At 37.2% G+C, this 22904-nt stretch overlaps 2 protein-coding genes across 10 annotated transcripts; one reads left to right on the forward strand and one right to left on the reverse strand.

The window, feature by feature from the left end:
• Window positions 1-1291: 1291 nt before the first annotated feature.
• On the forward strand, window positions 1292-20321 carry LOC132609664 (protein ENHANCED DISEASE RESISTANCE 2-like). Its single transcript, XM_060323747.1, has 23 exons — window positions 1292-1475; window positions 2646-2853; window positions 3012-3086; window positions 3273-3326; window positions 4068-4133; window positions 4232-4326; window positions 5181-5248; window positions 5327-5422; window positions 5563-5603; window positions 5841-5941; window positions 6159-6254; window positions 6407-6471; window positions 6567-6638; window positions 6720-6875; window positions 7570-7793; window positions 7870-7909; window positions 8011-8165; window positions 8388-8489; window positions 8857-8901; window positions 8997-9137; window positions 9493-9588; window positions 19482-19583; window positions 19988-20321. The coding sequence occupies exons 2-23, from the start codon at window positions 2713-2715 to the stop codon at window positions 20099-20101; spliced, it is 2145 nt and encodes a 714-aa protein (XP_060179730.1). The 5' UTR covers window positions 1292-1475; window positions 2646-2712; the 3' UTR covers window positions 20102-20321.
• On the reverse strand, window positions 9887-19334 carry LOC132609665 (uncharacterized). Of its 9 annotated transcripts, none has more exons than XR_009570916.1 (3): window positions 12299-19334; window positions 11228-11280; window positions 9887-10301 (listed from the first exon to the last, which is right to left on the reverse strand). XR_009570916.1 is itself a non-coding variant. In XM_060323751.1 (3 exons), exon 3 carries the CDS (start codon window positions 15349-15351, stop codon window positions 13795-13797), a length of 1557 nt encoding a protein of 518 aa, XP_060179734.1. In that variant the 5' UTR covers window positions 15352-16140; window positions 17067-17119; window positions 18138-19334; the 3' UTR covers window positions 9887-13794. The 9 variants fall into 9 exon arrangements, 6 of the variants coding, with proteins under 6 accessions (XP_060179734.1, XP_060179735.1, XP_060179733.1 ...); XM_060323751.1 differs by having other exon boundaries at window positions 9887-16140; window positions 17067-17119; window positions 18138-19334; XM_060323752.1 differs by having other exon boundaries at window positions 9887-15353; window positions 16054-16140; window positions 17067-19334.
• Window positions 20322-22904: the final 2583 nt, after the last annotated feature.

A 22904-nucleotide genomic window follows, 5' to 3' on the forward strand; every position in this document is an offset into this window, starting at 1 on the left:
GGTCGGGGTGGGTGGTGGAGGGTGGTGGGTGGTGGGGTAAGGTGTGGGGGTTGCTGTGGTATGGGATGGTGGGGCATGGGTGGTATTTTCCCCAAAAAAAAATTTTATCAACCAATCGAATATGCAAAAATAAGTAATAAATTCACTTGTTTTCCACTATCCAACTGAACATGAGAAAATAAGTAGAAATTCACTTATTTTCCAAAAATGTACTTTTTAGGAAAACATTTTCCTCCGTACCAAACACACCCTAAATGTATCATATTTATCCAGATTTTCCAATTCAGCAGACGAAATACTAGTTAGTATTCACCATCTTCAAATAAGCTGTCAGGGTGAAACCAAGATTTTTAATTCAGGCTTCGTTTGGACATGATATGAAATCATTTGAAATCCGGATGATTTGAAGTTTTGAGCGAATCATAATTCATAACAAAGAAATACTACATCTATTGATCGAACTTCAGTTCAATAAATTTGTTATAATTATACTACCAACTTGGAGATCTTTTTATATATTTGATATAAATGGTTAGTAAAAATATCTATCAACTTATGATCTTTAATTTTTTACAAAATATAAACTTATGAGTCAAGTTTTACTTTTAAAATAATTTGAAATCATGATTTGAAATCTCAAATCATATTTTTTTGGAGAATTTGAGATTTGAAATCATGATAAAAAGTTGAAGTTGAAATTTCATGCAAATTGCATAAATAAATGCTGATTTGAATTCAAAATATGAAATCATGGTTCATATGAAGTGGACAAACGCCTACTTAGAAGTTCTGAATCAGAAGTTTGTCTTTCGCTCTATGGGTTCTGGACAAATTATTCGTACATATTAAATAATTTTTTAACACAAATACATAACTTGAACGGAAGTTAGGGAATTCTACCATATTCTAACTACAATAGAGGCTCCGCTCTTGGTAAGCTGACACGTGTAATTTAGAAGCCATATCAGCGAGCACGTGAACAACGAAAAAGGAAAAGAGAAAGTAGAAGAACAAAAAGGGAAATATGGGCAGGGCCTCAAAAATACTAAAATTTGTTGTCATTTTGTTAAAAAAATGCAAAATAAATTAAAAAGGAGGACTTTGTTTTGAAAAATAAATAAATTAAAAGACAAACGAACTTGTTATTGAATTTAGTGGCCACAGTTCACTCATATTATTCACCGACCATTTTCCCGGTAATTTGATGGCACAAATGATGCAAGCCTCTGTTTGTACGGTTTTAAGTTCTATAGACCCCCCACTAGAAGCCACTCCTACCCCTTTACCCTTGCAATACCTATACATACATATATTCATCACATATTTTTGCACTCTTGTTATATTTCACACATGCATGCTTGTGGTTACGTTCTTGGGAGCTCGTACTAGGACATGTATGGAAGATAATCTAGTTTTCTTTTGTTGGCGTTTGAGTTATTGAAATATAATGGATATGGTCTTGTAATGTTCTTCAAGTAAGTATTCCACTTTGAGATTTTTTGGATGATTTTCTAAAAAGATAATGTATTTCGTTATAGCATAGTATGGATGGAGAGAAATAGAAGAGCTTTCGAAACGAAAGTACTTAAGTTTCTACATATATATTCACCATATATTTTTGCATTCTTGTTATAATTCACAAAGGCATGCATGTGGTTGCGTTCTTGGGAGCTAGTTCGAGGATATGTATGGAAGAACGTGTTTTCTTTTGTTGTTCGTTTGAATTATTGAAATATAATGGATATAGTCGTGTAATGTTCTTCAACTAAGTATTTCACTCTGAGCTTTTTGGATGATTTTCTAAAAATATAGTGTATGTTCGTTATGGGATAGTATGGATGGAGAAAAACAAGAAAGCTTTAGAAGCGAAAGAGCTTAATTAATGGCCTCATGTGTTTTAGTGAATGCAACCTTGAAGTTACTATCTGCATAGATGACTGGGTGTCTTTCGTATAAGTTTTTGTTTTTCTCTTTTTGTGTTTACAGTATCGAAAAGATAATGGATATAGTTGCATAAATGTTCATCGGCTATGTATTTGACTCTGAGCTTTTTCAAAAAAATTTTAACAAGATTTTCAGGTTTTCTGTAAGTTAGATTTTTTATTTGTATGTTCGTATTGGATATAGTATATATGGATGGAGAGTAGTATGAGAGATTTTGAAGCAAACGAGCTTAATTTCTTACATATGAAGAACTAGCCTCATGATTTAATGTCTTTTTTATGCACTCATGATGTTACTATGTGTATAGAAGATTGGATGTCTTTCGTATAGAATTATATCTTCTTGTAGATTCTCTATTTTGTTGTATATACCTCTTGTATACCAGAGCTTTCCTATAGTAGCAATAAAACACACTTTATTTGATTAAAAAAACTTGTATGTTCGTATTGGATTGTATGGATGGGAAGAAATAGCGAACAAAAGTGCGTAATTTTGTGCATATGTGAAGAAATAACAGCCTCCTGATTTTGATGTCTTTTGTGTGCACTCATGATGTTACTATATGTATAGAAGATTGAGGTCTTCTGTATAGAGTTATATCTTCCCTTCGATTCTATGCTTCTTTGTATATCTCTTGTATACCGGAGCTTTCGTATTACACTACATTTAAAGAAAACGCTTTTGCGTTTGTATTGGTGCAGTATAATTCGTGAATTGTGAGGATCAACAACATTTTAGTAGAGACGTACGTAGGAAAAGGTAGGAACCATGTCGAAGGTGGTGGTGCATGAGGGATGGATGGTGAGGTACGGGAGGAGGAAGATAGGGAAATCGTTCCTTCATATGCGTTATTTTGTTCTCGAGACTCGTTTGTTGGCCTACTTCAAGACGAAGCCTCAGGGCAATGCTGTGAGTTTAATTTACTTGCATTTCAATTTTTTGTTTGTTTGTGCATGTTATTATATCTCTGAATTTGAATTTGAAGAAATTCCGTCATTCCAAGCATACAATATTCGGATAGAGTAATTTTAAAGCCCTTAAACCTGTGATGTTACTATGATTGTTAGACTCCAATCAAGACACTTCAAATTGATGGTAATTTTCGGGTGGAGGACCGAGGCTTGAAGACACATCATGGACAAGTGAGTTCTTCTTACTGTTGATATCAGCTATCTTATCAAGTAAATAGAAACTTTATTGAGAGAATTTGAAGTAATATCTTACATAAATGTTTTTCAATGTGCAACGAGATAAGCTTGATGAGTATTCATTTAACATTTTTTAGCTCTATTAAGAAACTGATGTTATGAACTCTTTACAATTTTCAGATGGTTTACGTCTTATCGGTTTACAACATGAAAGAGAAGTATGATCAAATCACGGTATGCGATCTTCTTTATTCATTCTTATCTGTTCTCTTGCCCCAAAATTTTTCTTAACCACCTTAACATGTATTCAGAAGTTTTCAGATGCATTCTTGTTATCTTGGAAACCTAGTCCTTTGTAGTCTTGAGACTTTTGTCCATAGAAGGGAATTTTAAACAAATTTGCATGGAGGTTTCCCCATCAAATCGATATAATTTACCTCGTATAAAGACAAGTGAAAGAAAAATAGATGTACGGTGTAAACGTTGACACTAGAGGCACTTTCTCATAGTTTCTGGAAGACTTTTAACTATGAAAGTGCAAATTTTCAACAAGTTCAAGTTTTCTTTTACATGTTAGTGGTTTGGATTTTACATATGAATTTCATTGGCTGGACCAATAATTAGTTGTCCTTTTGGGAGATTAGTACACACATTTGGATATATTCATTGTTTTGGCAAACATTTAGTGCATTGGTGAACTTAGTATCAAGTGAGAAAATTCCGATTGCTTGTTGCTTCCAGGCAAAGCACACTATATATATAGTGGATGTTGAATCGACTTAGTTTCTTTGTGCGTTTACTTCTTTATATTTTGAATCCCATTAATGAAAATCCTAGCGCCCCACTAGACTGTCACACTTGCTGCATGTTGGTTGGTTGATTGCTAGTTTGGTCTGGACTGCTTTTTGCTGCCTGCTCCGTGCTTCTGTTTTGTGAGAGAAAAGATTATTCATCTGAGTCACTATGTTCTTCCAGATGGCAGCTTTCAACATTCAGGAGGCACTAATTTGGAAAGAAAAAATCGAATCCGTGATTGACCAGGTTTTTTCCTGTGTTTGCAAATATTTCGTTATTATTCTCTTCTTCCCTCCTCGTGCCTAGTAACCAGTGGAGATAGTAACATGTTAACTGCTATGCAGCATCAAGAAGCACAAGGTGGTAATCGTAACAAATACAACGATTTCAAATCTGGGACGGAGAGCACTGGGAGGACTGCTTCAGATCAGGAAAGTCCGTAAGTATTTGCTTTTCCACTTGAACTATAAAAAAATTAGTGCATTGAACTTGCTCTCGGTTTGGTTCTCTGTCGTAATTCCATTTTTATCCATGATCTGTAACTCTTCCTTACTAGCCTCTGCAATACTTGGTGTGGTTTTTAAATTTATCTTTGTGGTTGCATAAAGGAAAGATTTGCAAGAGAGTAAAGTATGTTCTTCACCATCAAAGAGTAGAACGGCTTAATTCTACACATAGGGCCCCTTTGGACATGATTTTTTTCCCCTTTTTTCTTTTCAAAACAGTGTTTGGTTATACATTGGACTTATTATTTGATTGTTTTTGACGATAGGCTTCAAGTTTGAAAATGTGGTTTTAACCAGTTTTTCAAGTGAATCTTTTTGCACTCACAAAACTCTATTTTTTTCGTGTTAACTGATGTCTAAACACAACTTCAACTCCCAAATACACCTTTTCAACTTATCTCAAATACTACTTTTTTTCAAATATCACATTGTTGTGTCCAAATGCCTATACGTTTCAAGTTTTTTCAAGTGAATTTTTTTCCACTCACAAAGTTTCTACCTTTTTACATGTTAACTGATGTCCAAACACAACAACTTCCAAATACCCATTTTCAACTTTTTCTCAAATAGTTCAAATATCACATTGTTTATGTCCAAACGCCTACTAATATTGCTGGATGATATAGTGAAAATTACCTCAAGCATATCAAGTATGATGGACGATACACATTGGCTTTCATATAGTCTAAACAGTGCAGATGGTGGAAATTTTCATGATAGGTACAAGCATTTGACTTAGCCACTCCAGCTTTCACAAATGCGATGTTCTTTTTTTCCCAATTTGTAGGTTTAGTGCTGCTGAAGATGAAGATGATTCTCAACCGAACATGATGCGGGGATCCACAATTGGAACTGGTTGACAATTTACCTTGTGCTTATATGCTGTCTATACATGTTAAGACACGTTTCAAGATGTAATTATTGTATGTTTAGTGATAGGTCCTCCCGAGTCGGTGGTCGACTGGACAAAGGAATCAGAGTCGGATTTGGCAAACCCGAAGTATAGGCGCTTGCTTTACTGCCAAAACGGTCAGTCTAATTCACAATATTTCTTCTTTTTGTTTCCTCTGTGGTAGCAACTGTTAGGATTTTAAGCTGTAGAATATGCAATTAGGAACATTTTCCTGGACTACTATTGACAATATTTCTCCACTAATGGGTTGCTGCAGGCCTTCGCATTTTTGAGGAGCTTCTCAATGTTGATTTACTAGTATGAGCTCATTCCTATACTTTTTTCTGCTATGTTGCTCGAACCCCCCAAGAATGTTGCTTCTCCCATGCCGGATCCTCCAAAAATACATAGCGTTTTGAGAATCCGACACATACCCAACAGAACTTTGAAGAGTAGTCCGAGCAACATAGCTATTCTGTTATAAGCTTAGCCTAATTTAGAGAAGTAGGTTGCTTCAAGGTATTCGCATGATGAGTTTTCTTGATCTTCTTGTAGCCAAAGGGTTGTAGTAGAGCTATGAAGGCAGTTGGCGTCGTGGAGGCTACTTGTGAAGAAATATTTGAGCTTGTGATGAGCATGGATGCAACACGTTTTGAGTAAGTTTTGTCCACCGTAGGCAGTGGTAGGGGCAGAATTTTCACCAAGGGGGGTTCGACATCTATATATACAAAAAAAATAATCTTTTATATACAGTATACAGTGTGATTCTCCCTTGCCCTTTCCACCCCTCTAGCTCCGACTCTAACCGTAGGCGCTTTACTTTTCCATCATAATACTTAATTGAACGAGAAACTTTGTTTTTTGGCGTAACAGGTGGGATTGTAGCTTCCAGTATGGTAGTTTGGTTGAGGAGGTAGATGGACACACAGCAATACTCTATCACAGACTTCAACTCGACTGGTTTCCGAGGTATATATTTCTTCCTAGTCATAGATTTTCTTTGCTGTAAATGCCTAAATGTTTATCTGAACTATATTATAGTTATCATTTGACTTTTGTTTTAGTTGGTTAAATAGCTCCATAAGCAAAATTTAGTTGAGATGTCATTGTATGCTGTGCAGGTTTATTTGGCCTCGTGATCTTTGTTATGTGCGATATTGGCGTCGAAATGATGATGGCAGTTACGGTAAGTATAACAATGGATTCGTGTTAATTCTTGTCAAATATTTTTTCTCTTTGTCTATCTAAAATTCTACTCGGTTTATCATATTATGGTTGCAGTTGTGTTATTTCGTTCTAGGGAGCATAAGAATTGTGGTCCGCTAGCTGGATATGTTCGAGCACATATTGAGAGTACGTAGCTTCTGTTTTCCTTTATGCCTTTACTGAATGCATTTTACATTCCACAAACCAATCAATCTTTTGCGTGGACAGGCGGTGGATTCAATATTTCACCCCTCAAACCGCGTAATGGGAGGCCAAGAACTCAAGTGCAGCAACTTATGCAGATAGATTTGAAAGGGTGGGGTGTGGGCTTCGTGCCGTCATTTCAGCAACATTGTCTGTTTCAGATGTTAAACAGCGTTGCAGGTACACTCTCTTCTTATGTTTAAGCTAAAGTCACGTTCCTCATAAACAATCGTCAAGCTTGTTATGTCGTACTTTTATGTTTGCATTGACTTCTCATCGAACGATCCATTTATTGTAACTACATGTTGTGACTTCAGAGGAAGCTTCTGCTTTGTTTTGTATGTGAAACAGTGGCTGTATTTAGTGGCTATTTGGTCCTGTTTTATTGTTAAAGTGACTAATAGCAAAGCAAGGAGGGAAAAGATATTAACTGTTGAGAATATAATTAAGTAAATAAAAGTGTGATCTCTCTAACAGCTTAAGCTTCTAGTTGAGATGGTCACACAATTTATCATTGTATCAGAGCCAGGCCCGTTCCAATTTATTGTTTACCCGATGTTGGGCCCCTATCTTATATTGTTCACGCGCCAGTCCTGAGCATGAAGGGGTGTAGCGTCCCACATCGGCTGTGGGAAAGGAAATTCGACTCCTTGTATAGTCTTGGGCATTCTTCAAGATTAGCTTTCGGTATTAAGTTAAGCTCAAGATCCATTTCATATCAATAACTAAGTTAGTATGGTCACCTGTTTTTGTTTGATCTGGTAACGTTTTTGTTCCCCTTAGGGACTCGAATTCCCAACCTAATGCCTTCTTTCACGATGATTCATCAATCAAAACTCAATGTGGAACTAACGTTTAAACAATCCTATGGTAGGACTTCGCGAATACTTTTCTCAAACCGATGAGAGGGCAGCTGCTCCAAGAATTCCAGTTATGGTTAATATGACCTCACCGTCCATCTCTTCTAAGAAGAGCCAAAAACAGTCTCATCATCGTACTCCATCTTTAGACCAAATACGTGCTGCAAATAGAAATGCAGCATCAATGATGGACGAGTACTCTGACGAGGATGAAGATTTTCAAGGCACTGATCAAGAGGTATGAACTATATAACTTTTTCCTATTATATTATCATCATATCCTTCTGAGCATGTGCTTGGACTCCTCCTTGTAGGTATCATCACCCGGCCTTGAACACGAAACAATTAAAACTGGTATGTGTTGGACCATAGTTTTATTTGCTAGTGTGTACTTAAGTGTTTGTTATTGGTGTTTCACGATTTCTTTACTGAAAATCTTTTTCATACTCATGAAGCCCTTGAAGAAGAACCTCTGGAGCATATTGATTTGTCCACTTTTTCGGGTAATCTCCGACATGATGACAGTGATAATGGCCGTGACTGCTGGACAATATCTGATGGAAATAACTTCAGAGTTCGTGGAAAGAATTTTTGCAGTGACAAAACAAAGGTCCTTATCTCTTGTTTCTTCGATATGCCCTTGGTTTTAGGCTATGTTGCTCGGACTCTTCAAAAATATCATCAAGTGAATGTCGGATCCTCCAAAATTAGTGCATTTTTGGAGGATCCGACATTGGTGCGGAAGCATTTTTGGAGAGTCCAAGCAACATTGGTTTTAGGTGGGTGGTCTATGTCATTTGGTCTGATATCACTTTGAAAATTGTCAATGAAGGTTTCAGCTGGTAAACCTCTCATGGATCTTGTCGCGGTCGACTGGTTCAAGGATACTAAACGAATGGATCATGTCGGTAGGCGCCCTGGTTGTGCGGCACAGGTAATAATACAGTTGATTAGTTTCAGGGGAATGTCATATTACTCCCTCCGTCCTGCTTTATGTGACGATGTTTGACTGAACACGAAATTTTAAGAAAGACCGATAGACTTTTGAAACTTGTAGTCTAAGATAAAGCATAAACAATTGTGTGGCTTTAAATTATCTCATTAACAGTAAAATGAGATAAACTTTTTCTAAATATAGAAAATATCGTTCTTTTTGTGACAAACTGAAAAGGAAAGTGCCACGCAAAACGGGACAAAAGCAGCACTAGTTTCTGACTTGATAGGAGAGATAATTATAAGGTCTTATTTTCTAGTGATTAAATGGTGTCCATGTTTTCACTTGTCTTTATACATCTTTTTAGGTTGCTTCAGAAAAAGGACTATTTACTTTGGTTATAAATTTGCAAGTAAGTTTATTCTACCCCTGCTTTGAATTTCTTGATTAAAAAATGTTTCAAGTCCTAAAGGAAGAAATAAGTAGCTAACATTTTGTGCTCTGAAGGTACCTGGATCGACACACTACAGCATGATTTTCTATTTTGTCATGAAAAAGTTGATACCTGGTTCGCTCTTGCAACGGTTTGTTGATGGAGATGATGAGTTCCGGAATAGTAGAATGAAGCTAATCCCGTCCGTGCCAAAGGTAGCTTTTATTTCTTTAAACTATCTCAAAGAACACTTTCTTTTACAGTGTTAATTAGACAACAGTTATATTATGAACAAACACAAATGCACATCTCTATCATCCGAACCCCCTTCACCTAAAAATTACACAGTACATACAGAGTCAAAATTATTATTTATGTGTATATAGTAGATATTGAATCCCCTTAACTTTTCAGTGTGTTCACCTTTTTTCTATTTTTGAATCTCCTTAGTGAAAATCTTAGCTCAACCACTGGTGGTAACCATCTACTATATAGTCATCTGTCTTCCTTCAGTAACTCTCTGACTGTTTGCTTTTGTGTAGAATTTACCATTTGTCATGTATCATGCAGGGTTCGTGGATTGTGCGTCAGAGTGTTGGAAGTTCCCCCTGTTTACTAGGAAAGGCAGTCGATTGCAACTATATCCGCGGTCCCAAGTATTTGGAGGTGAAGACTGATATCCTTTTCCCTTTTGAGAAAAGCACATAGAAACACAATATGAACAACAACCACCATGCCTCAATCCCATGCAAGTTGGGGTCAGCTATATAAATCCTCATTGTCCATGTCGCTCCATATATGTCACGACCCAACCCCGTGGGCCGTGACAAGTGCCCGAATTGGGCACCCGAACACAATCACAAATCCGGGCGGCAAACAGATGACTTATACTGACACAAATATCAAACGCTGCCTTAGATTATATCAAACACATCCAGGTATATAACAGAAGCCGACAAGGCGGTGTTTCAAATTTATAAGATTTTCAAAGAAAATTTCGGCAGAGTTTCCTTTGTTTTTCGGACTATCCAAAATAACCCTGTACACAGCAAATTCCAACAAAGGCCACACAGGGCCAACAGAACAACATATACATGTGCGAGCCGACAAGGCTGCCATTACGAATGGGTACGCCCCAAACATAAGTCATAGACATAAAACGCATCAACAACTACAAACAGACCCACACCGATGTCCACAGACCTCTAAGAGTAATGACCGTATTATGTGGCGGGACAGGGCCCCGCCATACCCAAATAAACACCTACGAATACAACATAAGGGAGTTATACCACAAGCTAGCTCCGGAACAAAGGAGCAGTCCAAAATAGCCGAAATAGTGTCCTAAGCTGGCGGATCTCCGAAACGAGCGTCTGTACCTGCGGGCATGAACGCAGCCCCCCGAAGAAAGGGGGTCAGTACGGAATATGTACTGAGCATGTAAAGCATGAAATGTAGTAATAGACTCATAAGGAGACAAAGTATGTAGGACCCAATGCAGCAATCAGAAATTCATAAAACTTGCCTTTGGACATATTTCATCTGTATCATTCTCATATCAATATCGTTATAGAGTTTTGTAATCAAAGTTGCAAAATCATTCTGTATATAACATATATAACGTGTCCCGGCCCTTTAATGAGGGACTCGGTAATTAAAATCATAGCATCATAAACATAAACATAGACGTGTCCCGGCCCTTTAATAAGGGACTCGGTAATAGGGAATATGCCCTCCTGGCCACCATCTCCATATCATCATGTCATCATATCATCATATACATAGATATATAACGTGTCCCGGCCCTTTAGTGAGGGACTCGGTGATTAATATAGTAAATATGCGCACGAGAACGTGTCCTGGCCCGGGACTCAGTGAAGGATATAGCGGTAAGCACGAGCAGAATAAATAGCAACCACATATATGCAATTCATCTTTTTGAGACTCAGTGGATAAGCAACTAACCAGCTCTAAAGTGTAAAAATAATATTCATATTCAGTTCATCTTAAGTCTCATACAAACTATTACAAGAAACGTTTCAGATTTCATGTACGTATATCGCTTCAACATGGTATAGCTTGTGAAAGTCAAGTATGTCTCTAGTTGTGCAATTCTTTAAGAGTAGGAACTTCTATACATCATTCATTAGTCAATCATATAGTAGGCTTGTGACAATAGCATTAAGGAAATATAGAATCATAAGTCATGCATGGAACTAGAGAATAGAATTTACCCCAAGGTTCATATCGTTTCATACTTACGTCTAGGACATGCCAAAAGAAAGAAGGAATAGGCTTTACATACCTTTTGCGTTTAGTTGTATTCTAACTTGTACTTGCTGCCCAAAAACACTTATCCTATATCAAGATGTGAAGAACTACAATTAGTCTACAAGGGCATTCAACACGTATTGTGACATTCACAACTCCTTTCTAACAATTAAACGACGTTTCGTTCGCATTTAACCCAACTAGCGTTACAAGCTAACATGGCTAGTCGTTCTTTCATATATTGATCAAAACTTGTTTAAGCATGACTTAGGGAACTTGGGCAGTCCCTACACCACCCAAAACAGTCTCATACACAGGGCAACCCAACACACACATCATTTCCATTCTTACTTAGCAATTTTCCAATTTTTAACTTGCAACAACACAACACTTTTCATGACTTTACCTTCATGAAATCTTGGAACTGTTTTAGCATCATCTTCACTCTTACAACAGCCCACAATCAGTTCAGTTTTAACTTGAATCATGGCATTTTACATTCACTACACGTTTGCAACAAAAACCAACATTCAACACACACAATTTCACTTCTAATCCCTAAAACTGTCCACGGTTTTTGGACTGCCCTTACCCCTCAACATAATTCGTTTCTTGAACACCTTAATTTACATATTAAACATGCATACAATACACTACAATGTCCACAACAACAACAATCAAATTATAGCCCAAAACAGTCCATGAATTCGTCCAAAACAGCCCCCTACCCGGTTTCATCACAACTACTCCAACTTCATGATTTTCATTCGTTTATCCAACTACAATGCATTCAATTCATTTCCAATACATGTTCAACAAGATTAAGCATGACTTCATCAGAATCTTCAACACATGATTCATTTTAATTTCGAGCAAAAACAGTCCAATAGCCAACATGCAACATCACAACCAAACTCCCACAATCTTTGTTCATTTACATATGTTGATACATATTCAATTCACTAACAATACATGCACAATTAAATCAGTCATAAACTCACCTCTCACACGGCTCACTCTCTACTTCAACTATAACCACCATCCAACAACAACATGTATGAACTATACATCATCATGCAACACAAGAAACAACAAACATTCTTACCTTTCAATCTTGTGCTTCCCTTGAACGAATTTTCAACTCTATTTGGGTGCTTCACTTTCTTGTTTCTCTTAAACAACTAACACACCTTCTTATACACTAGATGAGGAGTAAATTAGATGGAGAAGACTGAAATTTTGGAGCAAATTTTTGGACCTCACTCTCGGCTAGTTCTTGGCCGAGAGCTCCCTTCTCTCTCTAAGTGTTCTTAGTTTGTAAGTGTTGAAATGAACTTGTGAGTTGATTGTGAATCAGATTTTTCACATTATGTATTCCCCCCATGTTTTGGCCATGTGTACCACACTAACTTGGGTCAAGAATCTTTGACCATTTCATTATTCTACACGGCCAAACATGGCTTTAAAATAATGGGCAGATTTTTGTTCACTTTGTGGGATTGGGAAGTGAGTTGTGGCATGCAACTTTGGTAAACAAAATAGACCATTTTTCTGCCCAATATTGTCTTGAACGTTTCCCCCATTAAAGTATGGCAAAAATCTGATTTTGTCATGTGGTAGTGGGGCCCACACGGCCACTAGTGCAAAATTTGTATACATTTAAGTCTTAATCCCCACTTAATAATCCAACTTGCATCGTCCATATCTCCTTATCCCGATATTATTTGGACGAGCGGTTTGTTGCGTTGTAAACTAGACTCGATGAACTTAATTTTAGCCTTTTGAAACACCTTAAAACTCATTATATACTAGAAGATATGCCTCCTACAATATAGGCTAAAATCGGGTCCGAGATTTTTCTGAGGTTGTTCCGATTCATTTCGTTTAACTTCTAGTCCTCTCCCAACCTCATGTAACCTCTTATACATATGTATACACACTTATATACATCCATAAAAATCCATATACGCATCTCGAAGGGTCCGGAGAATCACAATAACCTTAAACATAACTAGAGAACTCACAAAGCTTCGACGAAACTCCAATCGCAAAAGTATATTCATATCTTTTGTCCATCCTCTATATCGTTACTAATAATATCAAATACTTTTAAAAGGTCACTCGCATTACCTCATATACATACTCATAGCGTGATTTCAAATCCTTTAGGTAACCGTGTCACCTTGGGATACTTAAGAAAACCATATATATAACGATATTCTTACTAACTCGATTAACTTTCCTTGAACCTTCTTAACTCATTCTTTCTTATTTTAATATAGTAGCACGGATTATTATGGAGTGTAACATTCTTCCCCCCTTAGGAACATTCGTCCTCGAATGTTACATTAGTGTTGTATAAGCATACTTAACCTTTTACCCTTCCTAGTAAATCTTATCCTTCACTACCTCACAGCCTGTCTTACCAATACATTCACATCCGTCACAATTCATTTTCCTCCGTACTCTCATCTTAATCATACTACTACTCCTTTTACTATAAGCTCGTCATAATTTATCCCTATATATATATATATTTTTTTTTTTTTTTTTTTTTTTTTTTTTTTTTTTTTTTTTTTTTTTTTTTTTTTTTTTTTTTTTTTACAACAAAGGGTGAATATATGACAGTGTGGATCCTGGGTCTATCAATGCATATACATCTCGGGAGAAAATCGATAGTATACCTGTGACCACATTTGGCGACGCCTCCTGATCCTGTCTGCTAGCTAAAGCATATAAGCGGTTTGAAGGACCGCCAGAACTGGAAGCCCCTCCACGGCCTCTGCCACGGCCTGCTGGTATCGGAATACCTTGTCCCATAGGACGCATGGCAACTGAAGAAGAAGAACCAGCAACTGATCCCGTAGGCTGAGCTGCACCACCTGCACCACCCCCAAATCGACACTCCCTCATAGTATGGCCTTGACGTCCGCAAGAGAAACAAGCACCAGTAATGCGGCGGCATTCCCCCAGATGGCGCCTGCCACATCGAGGGCACTGTGGTATAGATGGCCTCGCCTGGCCTGAATCCCTGTGCATCTGGAAACCTGAAGTCATGGAGCTTTGACCAGCTTCCGAATACCCTGTGCTATCAAACCTCCTACCAGTGAATCGTGGAGGTTCACTCTGTGCCGGCTGAGAAGGGTAGCTATTATGCTGCTGTTGGGGTTGCCCGCCCCGAAACTCACCAAAATACCCAGCTGACCTGGCCCGCTTGGGCGGTCTCCTATCACGATCTCTGCCCGACTGATCCCTACCAGCATAATCGGCCCTGTATCGGTCCTCCATACCCTGGGCATGGGCCTGTAACCGGGCGATATCCATATCTGTCTGTGACGCCATCGCCATGCAACCGTCAATCAAGTAGCGGTCCAATCCTATCACATACCGGTGCATACGGTCAGCCATATCCGCTACTATAGCAGGGGCATATCGAGCCAAAGAATCAAACTCCAGGTTATACTCGCGAACACTCCGGCCGTTCTGCCGCAACTGTAAAAATTTATCAACCCGTGCCCGCCGTAACTCCGGGGGCAGAAAGTGGCGGAGAAAAGCAGTCACAAACTCATCCCAAGTAGCTGGGGAAGCCCTCTCACCTCTGGACAGCTCCCAAGACTCATACCAATTGGCAGCAACATCTCGTAATCTGTGCGAGGCTAACTCAACGGACTCGGTCTCTGAAGCCCTGACCAAATCCAATGAGCGCCGCACTCCCCGAATGAAGTCGTGGGGGTCCTCCTCGGGCTTAGACCCGAAAAACTCTGGGGGACGGCATGTCAGAAAATCACGAACCCTCAGGCTATCACGCCTGTCATCATCATCATAATCTCTCTGCCCGCGTCTGCGAACCTGTCCCGCTACCAAAGTAGTCAATAACTGTACAGCCTCCCTCAATGTCCTATCCTCCGCCCCTGGCTGAGGAGCTGGAGGCTCGGGCGCTGGAGCTTCTGGAGTCAATGGTGAAGCCGTCCCTTGATCCCTAATGGCAGCGGCTGGTGCTCCAGACTCCTCTGATGATGATGACGTAGCAGAGTCTGTTGGCCGGGGCGCAATATCACGCATTATCTGAGCAAGGGTCCGAGTACCCTTTCGAGCCCGGCTAGTCTCTCCTACCACCGCCTTTTTCTTCTGGGCAGCCGTTGCCTTTTTCGGAGGCATCACTGAAAGAAAAACACAACAACTGATCAGAACAGAGTCATCCTAATAGCACAGCTCTATCGCACGATCTAAGATTTCAAGAAAGGAAACACCCTAAATGTCCTGTAGCTTCCTGTTTATAAACGTGGTGCACAACACATCGATAAACAAGATTCTACTAGACACAGTCTGTGGACACTCCGAGGATTTGACCGCTTTGATACCACTTCTGTCACGACCCAACCCCGTGGGCCGTGACAAGTGCCCGAATTGGGCACCCGAACACAATCACAAATCCGGGCGGCAAACAGATGACTTATACTGACACAAATATCAAACGCTGCCTTAGATTATATCAAACACATCCAGGTATATAACAGAAGCCGACAAGGCGGTGTTTCAAATTTATAAGATTTTCAAAGAAAATTTCGGCAGAGTTTCCTTTGTTTTTCGGACTATCCAAAATAACCCTGTACACAGCAAATTCCAACAAAGGCCACACAGGGCCAACAGAACAACATATACATGTGCGAGCCGACAAGGCTGCCATTACGAATGGGTACGCCCCAAACATAAGTCATAGACATAAAACGCATCAACAACTACAAACAGACCCACACCGATGTCCACAGACCTCTAAGAGTAATGACCGTATTATGTGGCGGGACAGGGCCCCGCCATACCCAAATAAACACCTACGAATACAACATAAGGGAGTTATACCACAAGCTAGCTCCGGAACAAAGGAGCAGTCCAAAATAGCCGAAATAGTGTCCTAAGCTGGCGGATCTCCGAAACGAGCGTCTGTACCTGCGGGCATGAACGCAGCCCCCCGAAGAAAGGGGGTCAGTACGGAATATGTACTGAGCATGTAAAGCATGAAATGTAGTAATAGACTCATAAGGAGACAAAGTATGTAGGACCCAATGCAGCAATCAGAAATTCATAAAACTTGCCTTTGGACATATTTCATCTGTATCATTCTCATATCAATATCGTTATAGAGTTTTGTAATCAAAGTTGCAAAATCATTCTGTATATAACATATATAACGTGTCCCGGCCCTTTAATGAGGGACTCGGTAATTAAAATCATAGCATCATAAACATAAACATAGACGTGTCCCGGCCCTTTAATAAGGGACTCGGTAATAGGGAATATGCCCTCCTGGCCACCATCTCCATATCATCATGTCATCATATCATCATATACATAGATATATAACGTGTCCCGGCCCTTTAGTGAGGGACTCGGTGATTAATATAGTAAATATGCGCACGAGAACGTGTCCTGGCCCGGGACTCAGTGAAGGATATAGCGGTAAGCACGAGCAGAATAAATAGCAACCACATATATGCAATTCATCTTTTTGAGACTCAGTGGATAAGCAACTAACCAGCTCTAAAGTGTAAAAATAATATTCATATTCAGTTCATCTTAAGTCTCATACAAACTATTACAAGAAACGTTTCAGATTTCATGTACGTATATCGCTTCAACATGGTATAGCTTGTGAAAGTCAAGTATGTCTCTAGTTGTGCAATTCTTTAAGAGTAGGAACTTCTATACATCATTCATTAGTCAATCATATAGTAGGCTTGTGACAATAGCATTAAGGAAATATAGAATCATAAGTCATGCATGGAACTAGAGAATAGAATTTACCCCAAGGTTCATATCGTTTCATACTTACGTCTAGGACATGCCAAAAGAAAGAAGGAATAGGCTTTACATACCTTTTGCGTTTAGTTGTATTCTAACTTGTACTTGCTGCCCAAAAACACTTATCCTATATCAAGATGTGAAGAACTACAATTAGTCTACAAGGGCATTCAACACGTATTGTGACATTCACAACTCCTTTCTAACAATTAAACGACGTTTCGTTCGCATTTAACCCAACTAGCGTTACAAGCTAACATGGCTAGTCGTTCTTTCATATATTGATCAAAACTTGTTTAAGCATGACTTAGGGAACTTGGGCAGTCCCTACACCACCCAAAACAGTCTCATACACAGGGCAACCCAACACACACATCATTTCCATTCTTACTTAGCAATTTTCCAATTTTTAACTTGCAACAACACAACACTTTTCATGACTTTACCTTCATGAAATCTTGGAACTGTTTTAGCATCATCTTCACTCTTACAACAGCCCACAATCAGTTCAGTTTTAACTTGAATCATGGCATTTTACATTCACTACACGTTTGCAACAAAAACCAACATTCAACACACACAATTTCACTTCTAATCCCTAAAACTGTCCACGGTTTTTGGACTGCCCTTACCCCTCAACATAATTCGTTTCTTGAACACCTTAATTTACATATTAAACATGCATACAATACACTACAATGTCCACAACAACAACAATCAAATTATAGCCCAAAACAGTCCATGAATTCGTCCAAAACAGCCCCCTACCCGGTTTCATCACAACTACTCCAACTTCATGATTTTCATTCGTTTATCCAACTACAATGCATTCAATTCATTTCCAATACATGTTCAACAAGATTAAGCATGACTTCATCAGAATCTTCAACACATGATTCATTTTAATTTCGAGCAAAAACAGTCCAATAGCCAACATGCAACATCACAACCAAACTCCCACAATCTTTGTTCATTTACATATGTTGATACATATTCAATTCACTAACAATACATGCACAATTAAATCAGTCATAAACTCACCTCTCACACGGCTCACTCTCTACTTCAACTATAACCACCATCCAACAACAACATGTATGAACTATACATCATCATGCAACACAAGAAACAACAAACATTCTTACCTTTCAATCTTGTGCTTCCCTTGAACGAATTTTCAACTCTATTTGGGTGCTTCACTTTCTTGTTTCTCTTAAACAACTAACACACCTTCTTATACACTAGATGAGGAGTAAATTAGATGGAGAAGACTGAAATTTTGGAGCAAATTTTTGGACCTCACTCTCGGCTAGTTCTTGGCCGAGAGCTCCCTTCTCTCTCTAAGTGTTCTTAGTTTGTAAGTGTTGAAATGAACTTGTGAGTTGATTGTGAATCAGATTTTTCACATTATGTATTCCCCCCATGTTTTGGCCATGTGTACCACACTAACTTGGGTCAAGAATCTTTGACCATTTCATTATTCTACACGGCCAAACATGGCTTTAAAATAATGGGCAGATTTTTGTTCACTTTGTGGGATTGGGAAGTGAGTTGTGGCATGCAACTTTGGTAAACAAAATAGACCATTTTTCTGCCCAATATTGTCTTGAACGTTTCCCCCATTAAAGTATGGCAAAAATCTGATTTTGTCATGTGGTAGTGGGGCCCACACGGCCACTAGTGCAAAATTTGTATACATTTAAGTCTTAATCCCCACTTAATAATCCAACTTGCATCGTCCATATCTCCTTATCCCGATATTATTTGGACGAGCGGTTTGTTGCGTTGTAAACTAGACTCGATGAACTTAATTTTAGCCTTTTGAAACACCTTAAAACTCATTATATACTAGAAGATATGCCTCCTACAATATAGGCTAAAATCGGGTCCGAGATTTTTCTGAGGTTGTTCCGATTCATTTCGTTTAACTTCTAGTCCTCTCCCAACCTCATGTAACCTCTTATACATATGTATACACACTTATATACATCCATAAAAATCCATATACGCATCTCGAAGGGTCCGGAGAATCACAATAACCTTAAACATAACTAGAGAACTCACAAAGCTTCGACGAAACTCCAATCGCAAAAGTATATTCATATCTTTTGTCCATCCTCTATATCGTTACTAATAATATCAAATACTTTTAAAAGGTCACTCGCATTACCTCATATACATACTCATAGCGTGATTTCAAATCCTTTAGGTAACCGTGTCACCTTGGGATACTTAAGAAAACCATATATATAACGATATTCTTACTAACTCGATTAACTTTCCTTGAACCTTCTTAACTCATTCTTTCTTATTTTAATATAGTAGCACGGATTATTATGGAGTGTAACAATATAAGCCCATCTTGGTTCAATATCATAAAATGCAATTTCTCTAACACTGGCAGTTATCTACATAGAGACACAACTCCATAATACAGATCAGAGAATTAAGGTGTCATATTTGATTCTTGTGTTTCTTTTATTATGTAGATTGACGTCGATGTTGGTTCTTCCACTGTGGCAAATGGAGTAATGGGGCTTGTCATTGGCGTAATTACATCACTAGTCGTTGACATGGCTTTTGTTGTACAGGTATACAGATAGAGACCATTATCTATAAGATTTCATTGAATTAATTAAAAATGGACAGATAATCTAAAAGTACATTTCATCGGGAATTTTTGGAACTTTCTGTATAATATGGACATACATATAAGAATGAAAGCAACAATTGTTTAGACTAAGAAGGATTATCTAATAGTTATGAATTCTAAGATTCGAAGCTGAACTTTTGGTAGGTACAGTAGGAAGACTACTTTTGTTGATAGTCCATGTTTCTATGTATGTTCATGGTTCATAGTTGATTAATTTTCCTTACTAATAATAAGTTTACCAAGTATACACTATTTGTGAGAGAAATTTGTATACAAGATATAACTTCTTATTAAGTGTTTGTATATGTCACAACGAATGATGTTTTGGAAATTTTCGACTAGGGCAACACCCCTGATGAGTTGCCAGAGCCGCTTATAGGCGCTGCACGCATTTGTCATATAGAACTGTCATCTGCTGTTGTACCAAAGCTGGAACCTGACGCATCGACAGAGTAGGTCATATTATGACTGTTTGTCAATTTTGCAGAAGGTGACTTGTGGAAGATATGTATAATTACTTGCTTTGTATTTTCATTCTTTAGTCTCTTTTTTGAGTACTTCTTAAGCTCTGAGAAAATATTAAAGGAGCCAAGTTTTGTATAGTGGTTGTAAAGACTGATGATGCTGTATTTCTATGGTCTTTCACTTTTCTGATAAAAGCTACGGTATGATTCTTTCTTCCTCCTGTGGATTTATTATGTGTATTTTTACCAAACAGAGGTATTTAGTTGGAACAAGTATAGGGACTAACTTATTGAAAAAGTTAATGGTCAAAAGCACTCCTAAATTATAACCTTTTCGGGAGTTTTATACCTTTAACTATCTATTATTCTATTAAGGGCAAAATACATATATGTACATGATAAGAGGGTATATTTACATAACATGACGATATTTTTCAATTAACAAAATATATCGATAGACTTGTTACAAAATCTATACGAATTAGGTAAATTAAAAAGAACCAAATAAAACACATTAAATAAGGTAAGGAAATTGTTTTACTTATTTTATCCACATTTCTCTCTCCATTCAAAATTTAGAGATATATTTCCCTGATTTTCTCCAACTTTTTCTTCCTTTTTTCATTCACTTTTCTCTCACCATTCAAAATTAAGAGATATTGTTACCTAATTTTCTCCAACTTTTACTCAAAAAGTCCATTATAATCGGTAATTTTTATGTAAAAAGTTCAAACACCAAAAAACATATATGTATAATTTTCGTATGCAATATGAATAACTGTATAGATTCTTATAATTTTTATATATGAAATATGTATAAAAATTGTATGTGTATTTTGATTATTATAAAGTACATATAAATTGTATAAAATCTAATTAAAATATGTATAAATTTTGAGAAAAGTATGCATAATAAACTTGTAATTGATATAAACCAGATTCCATACAAAGTTCATACACAGAAAATAAATATATATTAATTGTTGTATGCAATATGTATAAATTCGTTGTAATTTCTACGTATGAAATATGTATAAAAGTTGTATGTATATTGTGATTATGGTAAAGTACATATAAATTGTATAAAACCTGATCAAAGTATGTATAGATTATGAGAAAGTATATATGTTTTCAACATTTTTTAAAACTACAGTTTATATAATTTATATAGATTTTCAAAACACACAATGATCATATATAGACGATGCAAATCAATTTTTATATACAATTAATACACAAGTTAGTAATAAAAAATACTTTGTAATATTAGTTTGAAAATTTATACTAGGAGAGAAGATGGATTTTAGGTATGAAAATGGTGTCTATCATACGGGAGGGGAGAGAAATATTTTTAAAAAGAAGAAGAAGTTGAATGGTAACTATCCTAGAATAAAGTCCACATTTAAAATCAGATTTTCTTCCTTAAAAAAAGCCTAAAATCGTGGGTATCCCATTAAGCCTAAATCTGGTATACTTTGTAATTTTATTGATATGTTTCGTAAATAAGGAAAAGTATTCTCATATTTTGTAATATAGAGTCTTAAATAGGTATTGTTAGGTTATTTTCCCTTCTATATTTATCTACCTAAACATCACTCCTTTGTATTAGAAAAAACCTCGATGTTGAGTACGCCTTCACGCGCCTGTTGTCGATTGATCTTAAATATTTGACCAACTCAGCATCGAGGTGTGTTCTAATACAAAGAGAGTAATAATTTAATTAGATAAAGAGAACAATAGATAATCGAGATATAAACTCGTGAAAAAATGATATGTATGTTTTTACATTAACTCTTATTAAATAACCAAGAAATTCCTGAGGGCTAATGGCCCTTGTTGGCTTAAATACAAGGAATTTGTTTGCAGCAAAGTTCGATTCGGACCAGTAACTTGTGCTTAATCCCCACACATCACAAATTGCACTCTTATCATCAGACCAAAGTTTGGGGCAATAGATACCGGGCGCGGGGGGGGGGGGGGGGGGGGGGGTTGGGGCCGGGGGACTTTGGAAATCATGCTAGTTGTAATGTCGGTTTATGTATAAGCCTTTCATTTTGACAGTATGAGTTTTAAATTTGACGTTTTCTATCCTTGTAAATTTTAAATTTTGGAGTATATTTCTATGCCCTTTTAATTATTTTTCAGAGAAAGCAAAAATAACATTTGCTACGTAAGCTATCCAGGATTCAACTCTAAACTCTTCAATTTATCCATGGTACAATCAAAAGGGGGGAAAGGCCTTCCATGACCAATTTAGGAAAAAGAAAAAGGAACTAACTTTTTAGAAGATATTTTGATTTTTTTATTAAAAAAAAAAAAATCGGTCTTATGAAAAAGTTGCCTTCTCCAAAGTACATTTCCGTAAAAACTTACACAGCACCGAGTGTTTACACCAAATAAATCGATGTTTGCTTTATGTTTCAACCTTTTTCGAAACCATAAATAGTTGTAACAAGAAAAATCCATACGGCGCAAATGAACCTTGATGTATCAAGCTTTCTACAACAATAGCATATTTAAGACTTCATTCCCACATAAATTATTAGATGTAAATTAGTATAGTCAGACCTCTGTATAATAGTTATTCTCTATAATGACATTTGACTGTAACAACCAAGTTTTCTTTGGAACGGACTCACCATGTTATGCTTTACTATATATTTTCTATAACAACATTTTGTTATAGCAGCCAAAAAATATCTAGATAAATGACGCCTTAGAGAGGGTTGACAGTAGTATATATTCATAAAACTTAGGATAAGGAAAAAACTAAGACTGCAAATATAAAAATGCAC

The sequence above is a fragment of the Lycium barbarum genome, chromosome 9, assembly GCF_019175385.1.
Source record: "Lycium barbarum isolate Lr01 chromosome 9, ASM1917538v2, whole genome shotgun sequence".
NCBI classification, from domain to species: domain Eukaryota; kingdom Viridiplantae; phylum Streptophyta; class Magnoliopsida; order Solanales; family Solanaceae; genus Lycium; species Lycium barbarum.

Coding starts and splice junctions, on each gene's coding strand:
- LOC132609664 (XM_060323747.1), top strand. CDS start 2,713: ATGTCGAAGGTGGTGGTGCATGAGGGATGGATGGTGAGGTACGGGAGG. Junction 6,255..6,406: donor CAACTCGACTGGTTTCCGAG/GTATATATTTCT, acceptor TATGCTGTGCAG/GTTTATTTGGCCTCGTGATC. Junction 19,584..19,987: donor ACATGGCTTTTGTTGTACAG/GTATACAGATAG, acceptor ATTTTCGACTAG/GGCAACACCCCTGATGAGTT.
- LOC132609665 (XM_060323751.1), bottom strand. CDS start 15,351: ATGCCTCCGAAAAAGGCAACGGCTGCCCAGAAGAAAAAGGCGGTGGTA.